The sequence below is a fragment of the Crocodylus porosus genome, unplaced genomic scaffold (assembly GCF_001723895.1).
Source record: "Crocodylus porosus isolate Cpor-Errol unplaced genomic scaffold, CroPor_comp1, whole genome shotgun sequence".
Taxonomy (NCBI): Eukaryota; Metazoa; Chordata; order Crocodylia; family Crocodylidae; genus Crocodylus; species Crocodylus porosus.
In genome coordinates this window covers 65,518,718-65,543,197 of record NW_017728906.1, presented here as the reverse complement: position 1 = coordinate 65,543,197, position 24,480 = coordinate 65,518,718, and the positions used below count along the sequence as shown (strand labels likewise).

Genomic DNA, 24,480 nt, shown 5'->3' with positions numbered 1-24,480 from the left:
GAAAACCCATATTACTATCTCATTGCAGTAACAAGGCTAACTACCTCTCTCTAGGGTCAGTATGCAAGGATATGCAGAGTATAAAGATAAATTACACTAATGTAATTTACCCCTTTCTCCCATCCTCTTGGTCCATGTGTTACATGAACTTAAAATTCCCGGTAAACTCTTTGAGAAGAATTAGTCCAGCCTTCCCAACAGATGCCAAAGTCCAACACATATAGATATACAACTGATGTAGCTCTTCTCTACATTACTTCATTTCCTGGGACTAGCTTTGTGAAGGAATTTCAAGTTTTTCTTTTCTGGCACTTTCGTTGAGCAACCAGAAAGAGAGAACAGCTACCCACAGGAAGCCTAACAAAGAGCAAGTTATTTTCTTTAACATATACCTTTCCCTGGCTCTGCAATATGTGGGAAAAGGGGTGTTGTGTTTCCTTTTGCTCCTACCTAAGTAGGTGAAAGACTATTTACGGATGTCAAACCCTCACCTTGGATATCACTTCTGAATTTGAGCCAAAGTACAAAAGAAATCTGGCTTTGTCTTGTCTATGTTAGGGGCCCTCCTATATACTTCTAATTAATTAATAAGCATGCTACTCAAATCTTATTGTCAGACTGCATACTATTAAACATAGCACAAAGCTGGTGTTCTAATTAAAAAATAAAGGAAACAAAGCAGAGTATAAACAATATTTTTTGACCAAACAGAATATGCAACCTTGGGTTGAATACTTTGTTAGGCTGCTGAAGTAAAATCTTTCCACAAAATAACAGCATAGAATCCATAAAAATATATTCATGCCAGACTTTCAAACACCACGTAAGATCTGGAATGACTTCAAATTCATTAAAAGCTCCGAGCCTCACTAAATCGACAATGTATCCAGTTTTTACAGCTTACAGCTTGAAAAGTGCTTATGCATAAAACTATAATTGAACAGCTTCAATCACAAATTATTTTAAAGTACGTAAACATACTGAAGTGAGACAAAGTGAGCACATAGACTTCAACCTAATTATATAAGGTAAAAAAAAATTCAAGTAAACAGAGCCAAAGTGAGAGATAAAAAAAATAAAACAAAGAAACAACCCCTTCTCCCAAGGAAAATGGAGCTAAAACATCCTCACTACAGTATTAGGTATGTTGAAACATCTTATGATATTAGCATAGATTTACAAACATGCTTATTAAGGCTACAAATTTAGAAGTTTAAAAGTAAGTGCCAAAATGCCTGAAAAAATGCATCATTTTGATGGTCCTAAAGTTTTGGAGAACTGAATTTTCAGACTTCAATTCTGGTGGCTTGGGGCTTAGAACAAAGTCCATTCAAACAGATGAAAGTACTCTCATTGTCGTCAGTGTCCATGACATCAAGCTCAGGCGCAGGAGATTGACAGCTCACATTGGTAAGCTTCACTAGGGATGCAACTGTTCATTTTGCATAGCCAGGTACTAAATATGGCATACAGGTGCATACGAGCATGCAGATGTAGCATCTGGACACCCAGTTAGTCAGCCCATGTAAAAACATCACATCTACATTGTAAAAATATGTGCACTTGTATTTGAAAAGCTGTCAGTCCTTCATTTACATGCTTTTGGGTAACCCCCTGCAACATTTTCTAATTCCACCCTTGCTGAATGCTGAGGTTTTTCTGATATCCCATATTCTGTACATTATTATGAGTCAGTTTTCTGCATACGAAATTCAAGCCTAGGAAAGTATTTGAAAAGATGGAGGAAAAACATATTTTCAAAAGCTTTATATCTTGCTGAATTCCTGTACTTGAATCTACATAGATGCTTTACTGATAGCACCAGGGAACAGTGGCAGTTTTCCGGAAAAGTATGCACCTAATACATTATTGCTTACATACAATATAGCAGCGTCATAGTTCAGAGTCAGTGATAAGACCAAGCCACCATATTTGGATCCAGCTTCCAATGCAAACTTCCCCAAATTTGGGGTATTGAGATCTGGCATTTTGGTTCAAATCCATTAACTCTATGAGACTCAAATATCCTTATAGCTATGATGTGGTCCAAACGAATTGAGACTAGCGTCAAATTGCATTATAATCAGCCTTTTCTCTCCAAAAAAATCTTAAATGCTTAAAGAATTTTACCTGTTAGATTTTATAGCTTTGGCAAGAGTTTGTAGCACACTTGTGGGAGCAGAGGCTTGAGTACAGCCAGAATGTCATCCTGAGTTTGACCAATGTCTAAATTACACCACAGGAGAAAAAACAGACTCAGATTACTATCACACTGATTTTCTTGTTTATGTATGAATATGGCGAGGAAAAAGTAATAATTGTTCCATCTTGATTCTGTAATAACTTCCTGGGTTCTATTTTAATTCAGAGGTTTTCATTATTCCTTATAATAATATAGGTTAAAGTTAGCTATTTGTATTACTAAACAGTAGAATGATTTTCAAGACAGAGTCTTATCTCAACTTTAAAATGTCCCCTTTTTTATAACTTTTCTTGGTGGGGTAGAGGAAGAAATGAAGACATTATTTTTGTTGACCCAATGATAAATCCTTAGTAAATTTCAATTAATATTCATAGAGAGACAGCATATTTACTCCCTGTCAAGTAGAGGTTACATGTCCTTGAAAACTCTCTCCTTGAAGGAGAAATTATACTGAGATGAAACCCTTATGCTCAAAATATATCAGTAAGTGTTTTTAATGGATGATTAAAAGTATTTTTCCCACTATAATTCAACTGCAGGAACTTACCAACAACAGTGACATAGTAGACTGCAATGAAAAAAATGCCAATCTCTAGCTGTTTCAGATGATGGCTTGAATATACAGATCATAGCTGGCTGGTGCTCATGCATATTTAGTGCTGGGCATTTTGAAAATCCAACATATTCATTCTTTTAAGAACTCGTTCATGTTTCCTATTTAGAAACTGAATTAAAAAAATACTTGTATAGTAAAATAATGGATGCAGTCTTTGTTACACTGGTTGTCTAAGAAAGGCATGTTCAGCAAATTCTTCTTTCATCTTTAAAGTGGCTAAATTACTTGCTCCAAAGACATGAACAGTTATCTCATGCTTAATCTCACCAGCTGCTTGACTAGTTAGCAGGTCTTTTATATCCAGTGGAGACATCCTAGATGGTTTCTACTTAAACCGAGGCTTTAGTATTCAGTAAATCAGATGTTCTTTGCATTACACTAGTAACGCAGCTATATTTACCTACTGCACTATTGCCCTCCATACACATTCAAAAACCATATATTAGGACTCAAGAGACTGGCTTAAAAATAATGAAAGAAGCATTTTTGTGGGGGGTGGAGCATTTTGTCATTTTATTAGCTTTCTAAAAGGGTTTGGAGCTTGGTCACATGTTCATTTTTTTTCCTCTGCAGCCTTAAGAGATGATAACTTACCTTCTTTTTTGGAAAAGAAAAATGAAAGCCAAGCTTCTAAATCAAGTATAAGTCTCCAGGAGTTGAGGCTCAAGGAAAATCATCAAGTAAACTTGCAACAGTTGGTGACGATATACTTCCATGACAAACCTTGCCTCATTTTTATTGATATAGCTTTAAATAAAAGGCATTTAAACATGGAGGAGAAAACGTTTCAGCTCATCCGGCAGCAGAAGTCCAGTTATTTTATGATGTTGTTTATATCCAAAGCAGCTCCTAATGCACAGGCGGCATAACTGCATCAAAGAACAGGGCCCTGGGAAAAGATGCCACAAGACAAGTTATGCAAGTGATTGATCCTAGTTCTGTTGTCACAGAACTGAAATGATGGCTGTGCATCAAGGTCAGCTTTTATGTAGCACATTCTATGCCAGTTCTACTTAAGGACAACATTTCCAAGCTCTCCTATCACTCAGACCCCTAGAAGCTCACAACCCTAGCAATTATTCCACCCTGGTAGGCAGAAGGTGGTAGGAACAAGTAGTTAATCAAAATTAGGGATGTAATTATTCAGCTACACAAATCTATTTATAAAATACATGGATATAAAACTGTGCAGTCATTTATAACTGTCCAAAATGGGTATCATCCAACCAAACCAAAATTCTCCCCTCACTCACGCTAGTGGTAACAATTTAAGTCACTGTGTACATGTAAATGATCACGCAAGATGTAAGGGTGGAAAACTCAGTCCAAGAATATACAGACACAGCATGCTGTCTTTGAATCAGCTAGTCAGTCTCAATCATTATGCACCCATGATTAATAGTTTCATTATTTTCCTATGAGTTATATAACAAATGTTAAGAACTTTAAGTTGTCTGAAAATAAGAGATGATTAATGTTTCCTTCAAAATCCTTTCCCACTGAGTGAGATTCAAGTTTGCAGTCCACTGCTTTCTCCAGAAGTATTTCCTAAATGTACAGCAGTGATAAACACAAAGCAAGAGAAACACTATATAATCCCTTATTTAAACCTTTAAGATTAAATGGCCCCGTGCTGATAAAACAAGTCCTGTTAAGGAATCAATGTAGTTTATTTAAGTATAATAGCATAACATGCTCACTGGAGGGCTTATCCTTCTCATTAAGGATATAACATATTGAACTACAATTACAATTTTAATATTTAATCACACCGTGTGTTATTTGTACAGCTATCTGATAAAGCACAGCAGTAAGGAGAACTCCACAGAAGTTACAAGAGTAGGTAAGGAACACAGACAAGCAGGGGAAGATAGAAAGTACCAATGTGGGATGGGTACAAGCAGTATAAGAGTAGAGCAGCTTTATGATAGGTGTTTTAGAGAGCATAGGGGAATCAGAGACAATGTGGCCAGCTCAAAAAAAAGTCTTGGTTAAGATTTTAGAAAAGAAACTGTAAGATAAAAGAATTTGTGGGAACCAGAGAATTTCTCACTGGATTGTTAGTAACTGTGGGTAAGCAAGAGGAAAGTACCAATGGAAACAGCTGGTGCTAAAGACTGTGCAATAGACTGGCAGCTTTCAAAAGCAGCTGTTTTCTGAGTCCTTCCCACACTCTAACCACCACTTTCCCAACAGTTCTTCACAGCTGACTGGGCTCCCTTTTGGACTAGAGCCTTGTCAGTCGGCAGACAAGTGCCTCAAAAAAGCACTAAAGAAACTGATCAATACACAGGGCTTGACAATCTACTCTCTTATGTAGCCCTTTATGCCTATGCAAGAGAAATGCAAGGCTTCCCAAGTCAGAACAGCAGCATTTTGAATTACTCTGCACAAGCTTTACAAACTACAAAAAGTGCAAAGTGGAGAATCCAGCTTACGCATTAGGGCTTACTTCTGCTCCTACTTGAACTAATGGAACTGCAGTTGACTGAAACAAAGCTGGCCCATCACACATATAAAGTGGTCTTTGTGTTATTACCTTAAATGTGTTCACTTGCCTTTCAAGTGCTTAAAAGTTCATAAAAATCCCAAAGCAGAAAGCTTTTACCCAACAACAGAAAAAAGAAACAGAAAAGGTTATTTAAAAAAAAAAATCAATCCCATTGCCCAGAGAATTGGATGAAGGAGCTCATTCTTGTAAGTCTGTGATTCAGCTTTGTTTCTTTATTTAGTTCTCTCTAGACCACATACAAGGCTGTTTTTATCACACGTGGCCACTATCTGCTGCAGTAAACTACTGAATTAGGGACTATGGGTTGAAACCTTGGCCAGTTAGCCTAGGGTAGCAAAATCCCCTAACTAGACCTTGCCCTTCCAATGGATTGGTAGCTGAAGCCTTCAAAAATGTGTCTAGGAAAGGGAAAGACAACAGAAGGAAAGCCAAGTCTGATTCACCAGGTGCATCTATTGGAATAAAAGAAGCAACACAGGGTTGGAAAAATTAGTATAGCTCACCTGCTGCCATTGCTGGAAACCATGATGTTTGTTGAATGAATCTGAGTTAAGCCAGAAGGAAGTAATGCTGCAGGAATGGAACTTCAGAGTTAAACAAGAGAATGGCATTAGCATGGCTTCAGCTGTATGAATGCAACAATTTAAAAATCAGCTGCCAGCAAACCTGAAACTTACTCAGGTAAAGGGATTTTGAAGATCTGGAAAACACTTCTCAGCAGCAAAATGCTCTTCAGTTTTTTAATTACTGACTTCAATCACACATAATTCAGAAATTCACTTAAAAGTATTAATTACTGTCCATCCCATGTAACATTTCATGTGGCTCTGCAGCATGTGTGAGATAGTTTATTACCTCAGATAAACAGGACAAATGCAGCATGAGTCAGAAGCATCACGTAGAGAGGATTTGAGCTCTCTAACATTATAGCTTTGTGTACAACAGATTACATAGGAAATACAAATGATTGCTGCATACAGTACCATGTGATTATTAACATTATGTATTAGATGCACACAGTCTGATTCCTTATTGCATCACTCCAGCTTTACATTGATATGACTACTGACCTCAGTACTCACAGCAGCATAGAACTAGATTATTGTTGTAGTGGATCATGTTAACAACATCTTGTTTAATATAATGAAAGCTCAGGTTCAAAAAGAGGGAGTCAAACATTCCCCGAAGTCTAGCAGCCTGGCTTATACAGCTAAGAGGGTGATGTGAGGAGCATCACATATGGCTGCCTTTGACTTCCCAGACTGAACAAACAAGACTCCATTTGCAGGTGGGTCAAAGTAGAGAGAGTCTTTGGCATGAGTCTGGAGAATTCACACTTACTTCTCTGGACTCCAGCAAGGTACCTTACCTATTCTTTTACTATATTCTGAAAGTCCAGGTTGCGATACTAAATATAGTTTCCTAACTCAATGAGAAAGCCTAAATAATAATAAATTATTATATTCTAATAATAATTAACTGCATCAGCTAGAGAAAATTTTCCAATCTCTCCCGTAAATGGTAAATAACTTTCCCCCCAGAATTCATGAGGGTAATTTTTAAAAAAAATTATGGGGGGGGGGGGTTTGTAACCATTGTGATTTACAGATAGATAGTAGCTGCCTTAAAAAAGTAGAAATAAGATTTGGTCCTACTGATTGGATAGATTGATTATGTAGTACATAAGTAGGACCTTAGAAGGTAGGACCTAGCATATATACTTATTGCATTATCTCTTGAGATGCATGTTAGAGCCTCCTACAAAAAAAGCAACACAAAAATTCATTTTAAAGACACATTTTTATATTTCTTATTGTTTGGGTCCAAAAAATAAAAACTAAAGTCAAGGAATAGAAAGTAGGTATTGCAGTCCACTTAACCTTTTTTTTTTTATTATTGCATGCATTAAAACCATACCAACTGGATTGACACACAGGTCTCCAGGGCAGTTTTTGGTCTCATATATCATACAGATAACATTATTTGAAGTTAATGAGTGCAGTTCTGCTCTCTAATAGCCAGACCCAATTCCTTTATTGATTGTTTTTGATGATCATCTTAAATTTGTTAACACATTCTTTCTGGATTAAAACACTAGCCCTGTGCAACACAGATATGAAGGGACTGAAAGAATAATGGAAACATTAACCTCAGCAGATTTACAGCTGCTCCCAAGAAGAATTCTGGCAATCAGAAAGAAGAAAGAACCCAGGTGATTTTTAAGTGTTCTCCTGTCTAAAATGCCTTCTCCTAAGCTCATCTTTGTATGTACCTTATGGCAAGCGCCAGAAATATGCCAGTTGCTGCTGCTGTAGATGCTTTGAACAAGTTCTGGAGGTCACAGGAGCCTGGGATCCCAATAAAGTATTATTGCAATACTCACAAATTATGGATATTGTGTCCATGTAGTTAGGGCAGAACTGAGCAATTATTGTCTGTTTTGCTTCATGATACAGAACACAGTCACTTGAAGAGTTGCTAACAGTGCCAGATAATAAAATAACACACCGTTTTTCAAAAGCTAACACAGGCCTCTCTGCATGTTTTAATTTTGAACAAAACAAATGTTAAAGAGCACCTTCTTTCTGCACAAATATTTGTGTTAAGGGACTGTTTGGTGGAACCAGCTCCACTGGCTTTTTGCCTTCCGCATTCCTTGCCCAAACATCTGCTCCAAAATCAATCAGCAAGTTCACCAGCTCAGCACTGGCATTCCTGGCAGCTGCATGGAGAGGGGAGTCCGTGCCTTTGCCATGATTTGCACTTGCTCCTGAACAGTAAGATGCAACAAAGAATAAGACCATGTTAGTACATTTCCACTTCCTTAGCCACCTCCTATTTCTCTGACCAACATGTAGTAAGGAAGATGCCCAAGCTACCTACATAGAGACAAATTTCAAAATTTGGTAGTAGGCTGTGGCTTTAACCCACTGTCAGTATTGGGCTGGAGTAAGGATGGCCTGGGAATCAATGAAAACCCCCAGAGTGATTTGCTCATATTCAGAAAGATATTTAAATACCAACAACCATTCAGGATATGGTTCAGAATATAGAGCATAGTATTTGAGGTAGACAAGCTGCCTCTAGGACTGCAGACACACATCTGCTGTACCTTTTTACAGGTAACAGTTCAGCCTGCTGGGTGCTGTAGAGTGGACCTAGGTTGCTACCCAAGTCCCAGCTCTCAGTCCCTATGTCCCACCTTTATCACCTCCAATGGAATTGATACCATTGATCACGGTACTCCATTCTGCCAGTCTTTGCATGATATGTACACACAGGTCAAAGCCACAGTTCAGCAATGTCCTTGGGCATATGTGCCTGACTTAGTAAAGCACTGGAACAGGTTATCCAGTAAAACGTGGAATCTCCAGTCTTGGAGGTTTTTAACACCTGGCTAAAGCCTTGGCTGGGATGATATAGTTGGGAATGGTCCTGCTTTGAGCAGTGGGTTGGACTAGATGACCTCCTGAGATCCCTTCCAACCTGAATGTTCTGTGATCCTAATTGATTCTATGATCCTAACTTTATGTACATCCAAGGGGACAAATCTTATTTAACATTTGTGTCTGATTGCTACTTATACATCCAAATGTAGTGGTATAAGTGATATGTTTAGCACTTGCACAGATTTCAGAACCTATTTCCACCTGCTCTGCTACATTTCCCTTTCTACAGATACTCAGAAGGCTCCCTGCATGCCCACATAGGCATGTTACCATGTATAACTGCACAAAAATGTGGTTGGAAAAAAAACCCTACAACTATTTGATAAAAGAGGATGAGGGCCCGCCCATATGTTAGCCCAATAATCTAGGAAGCGGGGGATTCAGATACTGGGAACTCTTCACCCCAAGAGGGTTTGAACATGCAGCAAAACCCCTCAACTATCAGGCCAGTCATAAATTAGGCTTTGCCTAGAGCACCTTCCTCTTAAAGCTGGCCCACAAGGCTGCCAAGAGGGGAAGATATGTAAATCCAGAAGAATAGCAAACCTGAGGGACTATGGCTCAGTAAGATGGACACATTCCTAGAAGAAAGCAGCCCTGGGTTCTGGCATTTGTCTGCCCTATCAGTAATAAAAAAGCTTTGCCACTGCTGTCTATCAATTTTATCCAATGACTGTTAAATGCAAGACATAGAAAAGCCATTGGATTTTCTGTACTTAGAGTCACTGGTAAAATGAAGTACAGGATCATTGTATTAATTTCAGCGGGAAGGGTATGACTTAATCCTTTGGTAAGCTTTGACAATCTCAGGTATTCTTCTGTTGCTCTATACAGCACTGCCATTGTAATCCCAATGTCTCAAAATGCCATTATACAAGTGTTCCTAAACCTTAAATGAGAAGATGATATAAACAGAATTTACAGAGAATGGAAGAATATAATCTTTTTTTTGTTTGTTTTTACCTGACTCAAGTAACTTCTTGGCACAGTTTACCTGCCAGTTCTCACAAGCAATGTAAAGCGGAGTGCCCAGATGGTCAATGTTGTGGTCTATATTTACTCCATGAGATGCAAGGGATTCAATACAGTCAGCATGACCTTAAAACAGTATAAAGGTTGAATTAAAGTAAAGAAAGTAAATTGTGAATGGTCCAAATATTATGGTTCAGATACTCAGTTAGCCAAGATTGGCTTGAATCCTTTGATTTGGCAATGGACGCTAGATTCACATTTTTGCTATTGTCTTCTATCACTCCAATATTTTGATAATTTCAAAATATTTTTACTCAGTGAGTTTTGTTGGGAGGAAGGAATGTGGCAGCAGGCAGCATAATTTACACAGAAGCTGATTGTTACCAGAAGATACCAACTAAATAGCAATCTTTGCTAACTATGCTTTCCTGTCTCTAAAGTTCTCTTCGGCCCCATTCCCTTGGGAGGTTTGCCTGAAATTCCTTATCTGTCTCTCTCTCTACTCCTGTCAGGGGAACAACCAGCACAGGGACTATTACTTTTTGGTGATAAGGAGCTTACACTTTATGTTTAGAACCCGTTTGCTTCTGTAGGATTTTCTCTCTTAGAATAGGTATAACATCTGCAAAGGAAGGTGTTTTTTTGTTGCATAGAAAAAGACTGAAAAACAGGAATGACCAAGCTACCCATTAATAGAAGACAGAAGTCCCTTGTAAGAGCATTCAGTTGTTTACCAGGGTCTGTTACTCCATACATAAATTGCAATATATATTTGTACTCCTTGTGTACATCTATACAAGACATTTGCTGCAGATTTGCATAATTAGCTCCACCGTAAAATCTCAGTCTCTCCACGTGTGACCCTATTAGGCTACTGTAAACTAATAAACCCCACTGTAGGTTAGTACTTGTCAAACAAAGTACCATCCTACGGCAGTGTTATTTAGTGTGTCACAATGCACATGTAAATGCTGGCGGGGCTGGCTGGGGCACAAGGGTGCTTCAGTGTGGAGGATGCCTGCCAGCTAGCCCTGCACTGGAGCACACTTATGCCCCAGCCAGCCCCTCCATAGCACGTTGAGCCAGGCTAGAGCAACCCTGGGCTGGAAGGCTGAACCCCTGGACCCCCTGGTAGCCAGGGCTGCTCCAACCCATCTCAACCTGTTGAGGTCCCAGGCGCACGTGTAAACACAGGGCCTGGATGCAATAAACTCTGGTGTGGACTGTGCCGGAGTTTATTCAATTGCATTAAAGCAGGTGTAGATACACCCCTTGGGCCCTTGTGTTAGTAGGAGTTATTGCCACATAATGTGAGTTCAGTGCTTATTCTCAATTTTTGGCAGCTGACATATGTTCACCATCACATAAGGACAAAATCACATCAGGCCTGTTTACCTATAAGGCCAAAATTGTATTACAAATATGAGGTCTCACTTTATGAAGCATTTGCTATGAAACAGAAATAGTTGTGAACATTTGTATTGATTTTTACTGTATTCAGAAAATTCAGAAACTGGTTCTTCACAGAATTCTCCTTAGGCTTGCCAAGTTCCTTTATTTAGGAAAAGGGGAATTCAAGTTCAGTCCACTATCAATACTAAAACTTAATTTATTAAAATAGTAGGAGATGTAATAGTAATGTCAGGCTATTAAATAAGAAGGCAGGAACAACAGAGGTGGCAAGATGCTTCCTTCATGATGAACAGTGACATGTCTGGGATGAAGGAAAGTGTTACCAGATAAGGAAACACCTGCACCCTTTCTTCATTCAAATCAGAGTCCATTCAGGCTTCAGGAGCAGTGTTTGATTTAGGACCTTCAACTGCAGTCCCTGCTGGTGTGAAGTCTTGAAATCTGGATTGTGTATTTAAGGAAGTTAAAAGTTACCACCTCACAAAGGAGCTTCAGGAGCTGAGTAGAGGCAGGGGCTCTGAGTGGTTGCCATAGCTAAAGGCTTGTTTTTTTAGGAACTGAGATACTAGCACTGAGGATAACTATCATGGTACTAGCCAGGACAAACTTATATTTTACACAAATTAAATATATGGAATGATCTTTTCTTTCTCCGGTCCCAACAGCAAGGTATTATTAACATAAAAAGTTACCCCTCTTAGCAGCTTCATGGATGGGTGATGCCACATCACAGGCTGCATGCGGGCTGGCTCCATGTTTCAATAAAAGGTCAAGGCATGCCGCGCTGCCACTGATACAAGCATTGAACAAAGGGGTGTGCCAGTCAACGGTGACTCCATTCACCTGAAAGAGAAATAGCAAGGGGTTCTTTCAAAAACATTAAGGATCGAGGAATATCTAGGGCTGGATGAAACTTTTCCATCAAAACTATTTTTCAACAGAAATTGGGTTTTCAATTAAGTTAATATTGTTGCCAGAATTGTCCATCCTGCCAGAAATTTCTAACTTCTCTTGAACTCTCCAACTTCTCTTGAAAAAACAAATCCCTGATAAACCACCACCACCATCCTTTTTTCTGAAAATCAGAAGAAAAATTGATTCAGTAATCCCATCAGGGTCCTGAAAGGGTTTTCTGGAGAGCAACATGTCTCAGTCTTCAGGTTCCCATGCTAAGCTACAACGCCCCATCTCAAAGAATGCAATGTAGTCATGAACGTCCTTGATGCCTCATGCTGACTTGCCAAGGGCACAGATTGTAGTACTTAGCTCATGAAGGAAAATAACTGATATAATTCTGGTCATTGTTTTCATATTGTCTCCATTTTCTCCATCTTTTATCTTTTTCTTATCTTCTTCAAGCCTGATTCTGCAAAACTTAATATTTTGCATGTGAACTGATCCACTGACATCAGTAGGCTTAGGAACTTCTATAAAGCTACGCACATGCCCAAATTTTTGCATGTTTGCAAGCTTTTTGATGGAGAAACTTTCTCTTTTTATATATGTCTAGAATAATACACCATGATAACTATAATAATGACAGTAGTCATTCACAACTATACTTTTCAGTACTTTACTATGAAGGGTTTGTTATGTCAAGTGCTTATACTTAAGCTAAGAACACCATATGAACTACCATTTTAAAATGTTTTATCATACAGCATTAGAAATTCAATTTTGTTGTAGTCTGGGCAGAAATCCACCTCAGCACACATGGTCCAGTAGGCTAGCATGGTTAAGGCACTCAGTTTTCTGTAGCCAATTGCACACAGGGGAGAAATAAGCCATCACATTCAGGCATCCTCAACTCCACAGTGAGAATGATCATTTGCAACTACGTTAATAGGGTGATGTCCATCAGTGTGAGAGAGAGAGCAACTCAGACTCAGACTCGTGAAGATATTTTATGTCACAAGCATGAAATATCTCTGTTCTTAAGTAAAAATAGTCCTTTTACTTTGTAACCAATTCTTTACATGTTTCCCTCTCAGTGACATCATGCAGATTTCTTAAAATACACTCAGAAATTAAAAACCTGGGGTTTCTTCCCATTGTTTATTGGACCAGCTGTTGTTGCACAGGAAGCTGGGTTTCACTGAAGTTCTTCTCAATATCTGCCTTGCACTTACTTGAGCCCCATGTTTTAATAGGACACTGGCACAAGCAGCATGGCCCCCTAGGCAGGCCTCATGGAGTGGAGATACACGATCTGCGGTAATGAGATTAACACTGCTCCCCTGGTTAAATAATAAAAAGTGTAATTAAAGGAAATGATACTAATCACTGCAGTATTTCATCAACATTTCCTGCAAATATGAGTCCAAGAGGGGATGAAGAAAGTAACAATGTTATTCATGTGAGACAGAAGGATTGTTGCGGGTAATGTTTTATTGGACCAACTGCATGGTTGGGATAGCTTTAGACAGACAAGCTTTTGAATAGACAGTACTTGTTCTTCAGAATGTGCTCTTAAATGTCTGTCTTTCTAAAACGCTTCTAATCATACAGTTATTCCAATAAAAGAAATCACCCATAAAAATCCCTACCTCTTACACGCTTCCTGGACCATCGCGGCTACGACATTGCTCTAACACTAGCATGACATGGAGGATATTGAAATTTGCCTTTTATTTACTTACTAGATTTACAGCTACCCTTTCCAACAAAGGCTCAGGGAAGCTTACTCTAAGAGACAAAATAACTTATAAAAGCAAGCAGAATGTTAAAATAAAATATAAAACAAACTGCCTAAACAATATTCCAACATATCCTTGCTTGTTATAGGCCTGCCCAAATAGAAAGGTTGTACAGCACTTCTGGAAGATACCCAGGCTTGCATGCTGCTGGGCCTCGAGATGGAGGAGAATTCTAAAGCTGAAGAATGACTCCCCATGTGTTTTCACCAGGCAAACTTGGAGTAATGATCATATTTTCAGGAGGTTGCTCTCAGGGATCATGATGAAGCATAAAGAAGAAGGCGTTGCCTTAGGTGCATGGCGCCTGGTTTGGTTTGCGTAACCTCTGCATGTTGCAGACTTTCCGCCCCCTTCTGGCCCTACCTGGCACTAATGAACCTTCAAGACAAATAGTGTCCATTAGGACCACACGTGCGTCACACTCTGGCACTGCATCTTTATGAAAGGGCATGTAAAGGGCTGCAAAATCCCAAGTGAAGTGAGGCATGCTTTCTGCCTAAGTTCCATCTGTTGTATTTCGCTAAAAGGCAAACTTCTACCAATAAAAACATTTCGCTTTTTTAAAAAAGAGGTTATACTGGTTTTATTTGACACGTAGTGAAACACAGCTCACTAATACCTCGAGATTTAAAGAGAGAGGAATAAGGAAAATATATATTTTAAACAAATTATTTGAACAGTCTTGGCTCTTAGCCTTTATATAGCTCTATATAAAGCTATATAGGAGAGACTATATAGGAGAGACTAGCTCCGCATTATGACACCTTCCTTCAGGATTCAGGATGATATAGTCTCACACAAAAGGGAAATTTTTGAATTTTTGCAGTTACTGTATTTGAAAATTCACCCAGAAAAAGTCTGGAATTTTCTCAATTTTTTCCCAAGGAGCTTTAGGGAAACAAGGGCAAGACTGGATGGAGAAGTGGCACAGACATCACAAACATTTTACCAGAAATCCTTCCATAAAACTGTCTCTGAAATACTTTAAATTTAAGCTTTGGGAGTGTCCCTAATCTTTCTCAAGCCAACTTCTCCACAAGAGAGAAAGATAAATCTAATCTGGAAAATAGAAAGAGGATTTACAACCATCAGGGAAGTGAGATTCTGGACTCTGAAAGGAGGCATAGGGGAAATGAAACCTGTTTAGCCCTAAAATAGATGTACTGATGATATTAGGTGATGTGACTGTTTGGGAGAGCCAGGAACCGGATTCTGTGGCGTAAGTCCTAGGCTATATCTTATCTATGCCTTTATCCTGCAAACACTTACACACAAGCTGAACTTTAAACATATGAATAGTCCAGAACCTGGTAATGAGGCTGCATATGCCAAAGTTAAGTGCAAACATAACTGCTTGAAGGATTGGGGTCTGAATGTATATGATCTGTTTTAAGACATGAGCTATCCATAATAATAAAACTTATGTTACACTCAGGGTTCACTGCTAGTACAAAGCACTTTTCTAACCTCAGAGCCTGCATTCAATGGGAACACTGAGCAGAACAAGCAGAATACTTCACTGAATAGCGAAGCGCTACCTGATTGATGAGTTTCTTCAGAGCAAGGAGACGCCCATGGATAGAGGCATCATGTAAAGGAGACCATTCTGAAACAAAATCTGCGTAAAGAAAAAGTCAAGAAAAAGTTTGAGTTTCATGGAGTCTTTCACTGACTTAATTTATTAAATTAAGTTGGTGATTGCCTTCTTCTCCTGTGATCCTTAAGTATTTTCTGAGTTCCATTTTTAATACTTTGGTTGTGACACTCCTTCCCCTGCAACAACAGTGGTTCTGGCCAAAGCATTTTATGTCCTAAATCGCCAACCTTGCTCTGCGCCAGCCTTTGAAAGGGAAGGTAGAGATAGGAGAGATTCTATAGAAAACAATTCATTTAGATGAGCTCTAAACAGCTAAGTTACTTTTAGAGGACAAGAGTATTTAGCCTGTCAGATGCTGTAAATAGTTTCCAGAACCAAACTCATTACACTTTTACCAGCTAGGAACAAGAGAAAGATGTTTTGAAAAGGCTACAGATGATAAATTAGCTACTGATAGCCGGAGAAGGGCTAGAATCAACACCACTTCATTGTGGATGGTGCCAAAGTTCTAGGAGGTAATTGTGTTACTTGTTGGCTTTGGTAGCTATTCTAGCAACAGGGAAGTAGTTAAGCAACAGCTGGGTGCTCAGAACTGCGTAAACCACACAATGAGGTACAGCACGCAAGAATAGACGCCAAGAAAGCATCTGTGTCAATATGTTGTTTTCTTACTTTAACATTTAATGGGAGGGTGAAAGTGCTTTGCACTAGCATTAGCAGCCCTCACAGGAAAAGAGAGTTTGAAGGAAAAAAGGTGTCTGCAAAAGGTGTGAACTGCCAAATTTCTCTCTGGCTTGCTCTGGTGGAGCTATATATCATGGGCTCATACACAGGGGTAACTAACTAGTACTGGGGACCCCTTAATTCTGCACCTTCCCTTTTCCAGCTCCAGCAGTGGGAAGGCAACAGTGTTGTCAATGGTGTGCAGTGCAGGAGGAGAGGCCAGAAGATTGTCGCTATTGGAGGTCATGTCACTTCCTTCATACATGCTGAGTGGCCAAAAAACCATCAGTTTCCAGCAACACATGCCACTGTAGCTTCTCTGCCCTACCTGCTGCTGGGGCTGCTACAGGAAAGGTGCAGGGTGTAGAGAAGGTCGGGAGGAGGGGTGAGGATCCCTTCCGTTGTCCTCTTGCCCTTCAGCAGCACATGGGACTCATGTCCTGCTCATCCACCCATTTTTTATACTAGTGGATCATTAAATTCTTTCTAAGCCATTAGAGCCCAGACCTTCACAGGGATCTACACATGCATACCGAAATGAATGGGATTCCATGCAGGTGATTTTAGCCATCAGTTCCAGAGACTCAAGGTGTTTATAAACTGATATTTAGACTGATGAGGCACACCAGTTGTACTGAGTATAAATATACAGACATTCGGACTCCTGCATTTACCCAAATCCAAGATGACTCTCAGTTCAAGCCAATGCCCCAAAATTAAATTCTAGACACAGAAAATTTATAAATTTGTTTTAATTTTCCATGTCTAGAATCTAATTATTGGAGGGTGTGGCAGTAAGGAGGCAGGCCACAGGGGAGGTGGTGGTGGGAGGGTGGTATGGAAGGCAGTGGGGGAGGTAGTAAAAGGTGGGGGATACAATACAGGGTCAGGCAGAGTGGGGAATGCAGTGGAAGAGTTGAGCAGCCCTGGCCCCTTGCCCCCCCATACCTTGTCCCTGCTGTCTGCCCCCTACCCCCATGCCTCCATGCTATAGCACCTGCCCCACCTACAAGGGGGCAGTGTCTGCTCCCCCTGGGCACCTCTCCCCTTCCTACTTGCTTCCCCCTGTTTATACCCACTGGCACCTACCTCCTAATGTCTATCCCACCCACAAAACCTCTCCCCCTCTCCGCTGCCACTTACCCGCTGACTACAGCCTGTACTCAAATCAAAGACAAGGGGCTTCTTCCCCCATGTTAAATGGGGGGAAAACCTTGGTCCTGAATTTGAGTAAATACAGTATTTAGGGGGGAAAATGTTATCTAATAATTTTGGCAGCATGGATCTGATAGGATATGAAATATTCAATTATACTGGGAAAATATTGTGTCAGAATCATATGCATGACTTGGCAAGATTTATGGAGCTTGAACTGTTGGGGGGGGCGTGTTTTTGAGAGAGAAAGGCTGCAATAAAGACTCGCTTTGTATTTACCAAGCAAAAAACCAATTAGATACATTTTGTAACATTTCTAGTCCATGTTGATCACCACAAAGAGCTGAGAAAATAGTTGCATTTCTGCTTAATCACCCTGGTTGCTATATTGCTTATTGATTTAAATATATGAGATTTGCCTCTCTTAATGATACAAGCCTAACACGAAAGAGATAATGGTGCAGAGCCTCCTGAAAGCACTGACTACAATGTCATATATCTTCATTAACGATTTAGATGATGGGTTTCAGTGCACACTTAGCTAATATACAGAGGCCACTAAATCGGGTGGAGTTGCAGATGCCCTGGAAGACAAGGCTAGGAATGAGAATGACTTGGATAAACTGGAAAATTAGTTTGTAATCAATCAGATGAGATTCAATAAGGACAAATGCAATATCCTGCCATTGGGATGGAATAATTGCTTGCACATATATAAACTAGGGAATGACTGGCCAGGCTGCAGTACTGCAGATCAGGACCTAGGGGTTACAGTAGACCATAAACTGAATATGAGTCAACAGTGTGCTGTTGTTGCAAAAATAAAAACAATTAAAAATGTGCAACAATATATTGCGGTGTGTTTGATAACCGCAGCAGGTACATGAGGTCAGTAAATATTGGTTCTTGTAGACTTACAGGGGGAAAATAAACTATTTTAAAGAAAAAAGGTTGTGGGTTTCTCACAACGAGTGTTCTGCTAGCCATCACTCCTGTGGCCAGAAACACATTTTGTGGGGCTCAGGGAGAGAATGGGGCAGGCAGCAAGGAGAGCTCTCAGGGAGCCCAGCCATAGATTTCTGCCCCCTGAGCCAACACTCCTATACCAACATTGTCGGCAGTAACTGACAATGCCTTCAGCCTGTGGAGAACCAGATAAGACTTTGTCTCCCTCCCTTCCCTTCACCACTCCATCCTCTCCCCACTCCCATCTCCGATGGTCAACATACCCTGCCTCGGGTGTGGAAAGAGTTCATGACACTTTGCTGATAGCACCCACCATAGTATCTCACAGTTTTTAGGCAGCTAGGACTCAAAATGGATAACAGTTCTTTCATACCATATGACATATAATGAAAGATATTGAATTAGAAAAATGTACACACAGGGATTTTAAAGGTACATTTGTCAAGTAAATCATGAAATGTAATAGTCCACTGGGGTGGTATTACCTGAGAAAGCTTCAGCATGGTCCATTTTTAAAAGTTTTGCCAGCATAGCTATGCCAATTGATGATGTAATTTTTATTTTATTTGTTTATTTATTTTTGCTGACAGATATGCCAACAAAAGACCTGGTATAGATGCAGTTCCAAAACCAAAAAAGCCTTTATGCTCAGATAGCTTACTTGGCTACATTGGCTAAGTGATTTCTTTACTATAAAATGTGTACACTAAGGGAACGTCCCCATGAGCACACGTGAGGTCTGTTATGCCTCGAAGCAGTTTGAGGCACTGCAAACCACGCATGTGCACCCATTTGTTGCACTGCCAGTTAGCAGCATGGCAATTCTTTTGACACAGGGAGATTCATAGAAGTCAGCACAAGATCACAGATCACAAGATCATCAGGTCCAGCCCACCTGCTCTTAGGCAGGAAAGAAAAGACTGCTAGGGTCACATGACCCCATCAAAGTGTGCATCCAGACGTCTTTTGAAGCTCTCCAGAGTAGCTGATTGTACCACTTCTGGGGGAGCCTGTTCCAGATTCTGGACAGACAAACCATAAAGAAGCTTTTCCTTATGTCCAATCTGAAGCGATCTTACAGCAGTTTATGGCCATTATTCCCGGTCTTCCCCTGGGTGCCTTGGTGAACAGATGCTCTCTCAGCCCCTGATGCTCTCTTCTTATATAGTTTTAGGCTACCATCAAGTCCCCCCTAAGTCTTCTCTTCTCCAGGATAAACAGTCCCATGTCCTTCAGCCTCTCCTTGTATGGCCTGTCCTCCAGACCTCTAATCATTCATGTGGCCCTCCTTTGGGCTCTTTCAAGCTTTTCCACATCCTTCTTGAAGTGTGACACTGAGCACTGGATGCAGTACTCCAGCTGGGGCCTCACCAATGAAGAGCAGAGCAGGAGGATGACATCCTTAGTTTTTCTTGAGATGCACTGGTTGATGCATGCCAGCGTGCTGTTCATTCTGCCGGCTGTAGCATCGCATTGGTAGTTCATATCCGATGTCAAAAATACCCAGTGCTGAAAAAATCAGTGTGGTGCATGTACCAGCAGCATGCACCACCAGAAAGGGTGGCTGGCCAGCCAGAACCATGCTCTGGCCGCTGGCAAAGCTTCAAGCGGCTGGATTGCTGCTGCTGCTGCCCCAGGAGGCCCTTAGGACTCCAAGTAAGGCTCCTAGGGCCAGCTCAGATGCTGGCCCCAGCCTCTCCTACTCCACCGGAGACAACTTGCATCAACCCCGCACGGAGGGGCATGGTCTGTGGCAAAAAGCAGTGGCACAAATTTGTGATGCTGCTGTTTTTGTGGTGGCAACCACCTGCCCCTGCATGGGGGAACACACCATAGGAGGCTTTCCTAATATAGCTATAACCAGCCAATCTCATCAGTTTTATGCACAGTCAGGGAATTATGATTTTGTTTTTTTCTGAACCATCAAAGGGGACAAATTCGATGCATGTTTTTAAAGCATTTTACTTCATCCCGGCCCCTGAAACCTCTGGACAATTGTGGCAAGTAGATTAAAAGAAGTAATAGTGACACTAACCTGAAAATAATAACCTAAATAGGCCTCTTGGGGCCTAGTTTGTGACGCAGATAAAGTAATTCAAAAGACTTTGAGAGGGCAGTTAAGCCCTTGTAAGTCTCTGGTGACAGTGGTTCAGCAGTACTTTTCCAGAGAGATTGTTAGACCACGGGAATGTCAATGGAGGGGTCCTGATGGAACGGAAACAATGTTCTCCCAACCTAAACAGCTCGAAGCTGGTTTGAGGCCAGGGTAAAAGCTTTTACCTGGCATGCATGTAGGCAGAAAAGTGTGAACTAGCTGCTGAAAGTGGAATGAGGCCCTTATCACAGGGATTCATATCAGAGACAGGCAGACAAATGGGAGGTTTCGAATTTTCACTAAGCGGAGCGTTTCTTTATCTCTTGTGATGACTCTAAAATCATCTTAGTAAAGCGGTAAAAGAATAGAAAGGAAGATGAAAACAAAAATTCAAAGCCACAGAAGGATTTATTCCTTCAGGTGTGAGGTCTGTGGGGTCTCATGAAAATCAGTCAGCTGAATCCCAATAAATCCCTATTTATTATAATCAGGGCATGGGGCAGGTGGAGCAATTACTGAGATAGTTCTGCCTGGGAAAAACAATCTGTTCTGTGGTAGTTTTAAATTATCTTTTCATTTGATCATTTCTGAAGCACCTGCTTGTTGTTGCAAGAGATATGCTGTGTGTCAAGTGTCCAGAATTAAAGGTCATTAACCTCTCAAATTGTTACAGAAGAATGAAAACATACAGAGCCAAATTCATACATGGTATAACTCCAGGACAGAATTTGCAACGTTCCGATATCAAGACACACACCAGGAATCAACTGCACATTCATTTTCAAAAGGTACGTGTCATAGATGAACAGTTTTGAAATCTATTCCTGCTCCTGAACAAATCTGCATCACTGCACATTTCCCCCTTTTATTCCAGATGCTAGACACCTGTCATCCATTTTGCCAGACTCCACCTCCACACCTTATTTATTTTTGTTCTTAATTCAGTGGTGTCATTATCTTCCTATCTCCCACTACACGACATAGGTATGTAAAGTAATCGCTACATGGTAATTTGCCTTGTCCTCCATTTCATATTTTAATAACACTTTTTCCCTTAGTAATGAGTTGAAGGTCCCGAGAGAGGTCTTGGGGAAGGAGAGGAATGCAGCAAAACCATGCTCTCTTGATTTATCCGCCCCCACTGTGCTGACCATGAACTGAAAACATAGCTTCCCAGAGAACAGAGGAGTGAAACGCTGCTAATTAAGCTGCATGCAAAATGAAGGCATTTGTCTTTTGACACGGTGTCATATTTTCAGACATTTTGGCCCAGACTGGAAGAGTAATGAGCAGAATGAGGACACCTGGAACCAGTGCTCCCCAGTAACAGCCCAACATTCATAATCTGAGCCCCTTGGGAATGACTCGTGACAGCCTTCGGCAGGCAAGAAAAGGGAAAAGGAAAAGGAAAAGGAAAAGAAAGAAAAGAAGCCACCACAAAACTTACAGCTGGCAGTAACATAAGCCAAACACGCCTACACAGTAACTCCTTAGTAACTTATTATTAATGGTAATATTTCTGATCCTTTACACAGATTCCTAAGAGCCAAACACTGATTTATATGAAGAGCCTAAAAACATTAAAAGTATTAATCATGCCTAAAAGAAATGCATTTGAAAAGTAACTGCATGTATATGGGGTCTGCATCAGCAGCACAGTATGTACACCAGACACCAGGAGGACAAACTGCTGTCACTTTGAATATGCACTCTCCATGGCCCTTCCACCCTCACTGGGGAGTAGATCAGGCAGAGAAATATAACTTACCACTCATCAGCGGATTTGATAAAGAAGATGCATGTGGCTGGCCTTCCGCTCCCAGGGATTTGCTGGCATTTCCATGTACTCTTTCATTATCCATTTCACCCTAAGCAGTCTAGTTTCTGTTATTTCTCTTCAAGGTTGGTCATGAGAGTTCAAATTCCATCTTCCCTGATGAAACTCCTAGTTATGGGAGTAATCCATTAAGCAGACTGTTGTGTGTGTCCAAGTCAAGCAGACTGCAGCCGAGTGTAACGTGGCGTTGGCAGCCGTTCGTACAGAAATTCGAGTACCTGTGCTTGGATTTAACGAAACACCTCCTCATTTACTTGGTGGACAGGCAGAGAACAGACAGACCACACTGCACAAAAGCAAGGGATGTGTCTGATGTCATATCCTTTCAAAAGCCACGCCCAATCAGTAAGTCTGCCTTCTGTTTTTATCAGGCAGGAAATTCTTAGTTTGCCAAAAAAAACAAGACAGAAAGAGCCAGTTCAACTAGTTAAGCAAACTGCCTTCAGGGGGGATTTATAAAGATAACTTCGAAAAGTGAGTGGTGGTTGCTGTTTTTCACTACTCAGATGGAATTGCTTTGAGACAACACCCTTTTCACATATACTATGCCTCTGTGAATATGGTGTAGTATATAAAACCCCTGACAGCATCTAAAAATCTCATGACAGCATGAAAAAACAACAGTGGGGAGGGCTCTTTTTACACAGCACTAGTCACTACATACCATGAGAATATTGAAAACACATGTTCACTGAGCTATACTTCCCACTAGAAGTCTTTTCTTGTCTCTATAGCATGAAAAGCATGCTCTTCTATAGGCTTACTAAGTGGTATTGATTTCAGTCAACTTCACCAAATCATGTTGCACCAATGTTTTAAAACTGATTTTTCACCTAAACTAAAAACCATGAACTCCAGGAAAGTAAACACAGATATGTTTTTCAAAAGGACCTCAACCTAGAATAACTTTGTATGTAAACAGATCATTTCTCCATTTGCTATTTGGTCTCAAATTCTATAATCTACAGGCACAAAGTCCGTTTGTTCTTAATGAATATGCAGATGTAACCATTTTTATTCACAGCCAACCATACCAGAACTTCATGAAAAAGTATCATGCACTCAAACAGAAGTTGCATATTTTACACCTGCCCACCAAGGTGAAATTCTTTTCACCTTCCCCAAATCTTCATAGGTTAACTTTATTTCTATTTATAACATATGAAAAAGAACAAGTAGTAACTTCTAAGTGTTTTTGCCATGACTCGAAAATACAGTCCCATTAAAAGATAAAACCAGCAGCCATGCCTCATCCCCACAGTAATGGGAAGCACAGAGTAAATTAAACATCACCTGGCATTTCCAGAGCTCCCTCTGCCAAGCTGCTTTATGTGAAGCCGCTACCCATATAGTGGGCAAACAGACTTTTAAGGTCCTCTCCATCTCTAAGATGGATTCTGCCACTGTTCCTGTTCCAGTTTCTCTGCCACACACCCAGATCCTGGCATCCTTATCAGTTATGCCTTCTGGAAATGAGACAACACCTTTCAGCTGCCCTAGAACCCCATAACTAATGCTGCCTCTTCCTGTGCTTTCAGCCCAAGGTATAGCTTAAGTAAGTACACCCTTTCCAAGAGCTTGACCCTTCTAGCCACTCTTTATGGTTTGGAGTACATGCAATAGTTGAAGCAAATAGGCATAGATTTACAAAAGGGGTTCTAAATCAATCAGTCTTTATTTTAGACAACACAAGAAGTACCCAGATACAGACAAAACAGTAAATGCCCCTGTGTCATTCCTTGGGCCTCAATATCATCACCACTTTTGATCATTTTTAAACGATTTTTTTAGGGTGAATCAATGACTTCTCAAAGTTCCAGGAACATTCTCTGGAGCTCCACTCTTCCAGGCTCAGCATCACTTCTAAATTACAGAGTTGTCTTTTAGACTTCTGCATCAAGCTTTGTTTCCTATTAGATGGTCCTTAAGTCAACAGGCCTTCTGACACTCAAGAAAATTGCCCTCCAGTTTTCTCTGTGAATTGCTCTTTTTGTTCCCTTTTGGGAATTTGTGCAAAATCCTGAAGAATCCTTATTTTGTATAGACAAACCAGGTAATATTGTTTTCAGCTAGGAAGCAGCCATCTTTTAGTTTTTTTCAAGGAGCACCAATTCTTGTGTTGATGGGTCTTTATTGACCATTCTATTCAGAGACAGACCTTCAGATGCCCCTTTCTGTCTCCTTAGCATAATGGCAAGAATTACAGTAAAGATACTTATAAAACATCAAGCATGAGGGCCACTCAT

General features: G+C 40.3%; 1 protein-coding gene across 5 annotated transcripts; it reads right to left on the bottom strand.

Annotated features, from left to right (window-relative positions):
* Positions 1 to 679: 679 nt before the first annotated feature.
* ASB9 (ankyrin repeat and SOCS box containing 9) lies at positions 680 to 22,543 on the bottom strand. 5 transcript variants are annotated; one of them, XM_019529292.1, is made up of 8 exons: positions 22,166 to 22,543; positions 15,400 to 15,479; positions 13,295 to 13,402; positions 11,858 to 12,008; positions 9,744 to 9,878; positions 7,910 to 8,101; positions 5,835 to 5,901; positions 3,583 to 3,708 (listed from the first exon to the last, which is right to left on the bottom strand). In XM_019529292.1, exons 1-8 carry the CDS (start codon positions 22,257 to 22,259, stop codon positions 3,669 to 3,671), a joined length of 867 nt encoding a protein of 288 aa, XP_019384837.1. In that variant the 5' UTR covers positions 22,260 to 22,543; the 3' UTR covers positions 3,583 to 3,668. The 5 variants fall into 5 exon arrangements, with proteins under 5 accessions (XP_019384836.1, XP_019384837.1, XP_019384838.1 ...); XM_019529293.1 differs by having other exon boundaries at positions 3,624 to 3,708; positions 5,835 to 5,915; positions 22,166 to 22,542; XM_019529291.1 differs by lacking the exon at positions 5,835 to 5,901 and having other exon boundaries at positions 680 to 3,708.
* Between the last annotated feature and the right edge of the window lie 1,937 nt (positions 22,544 to 24,480).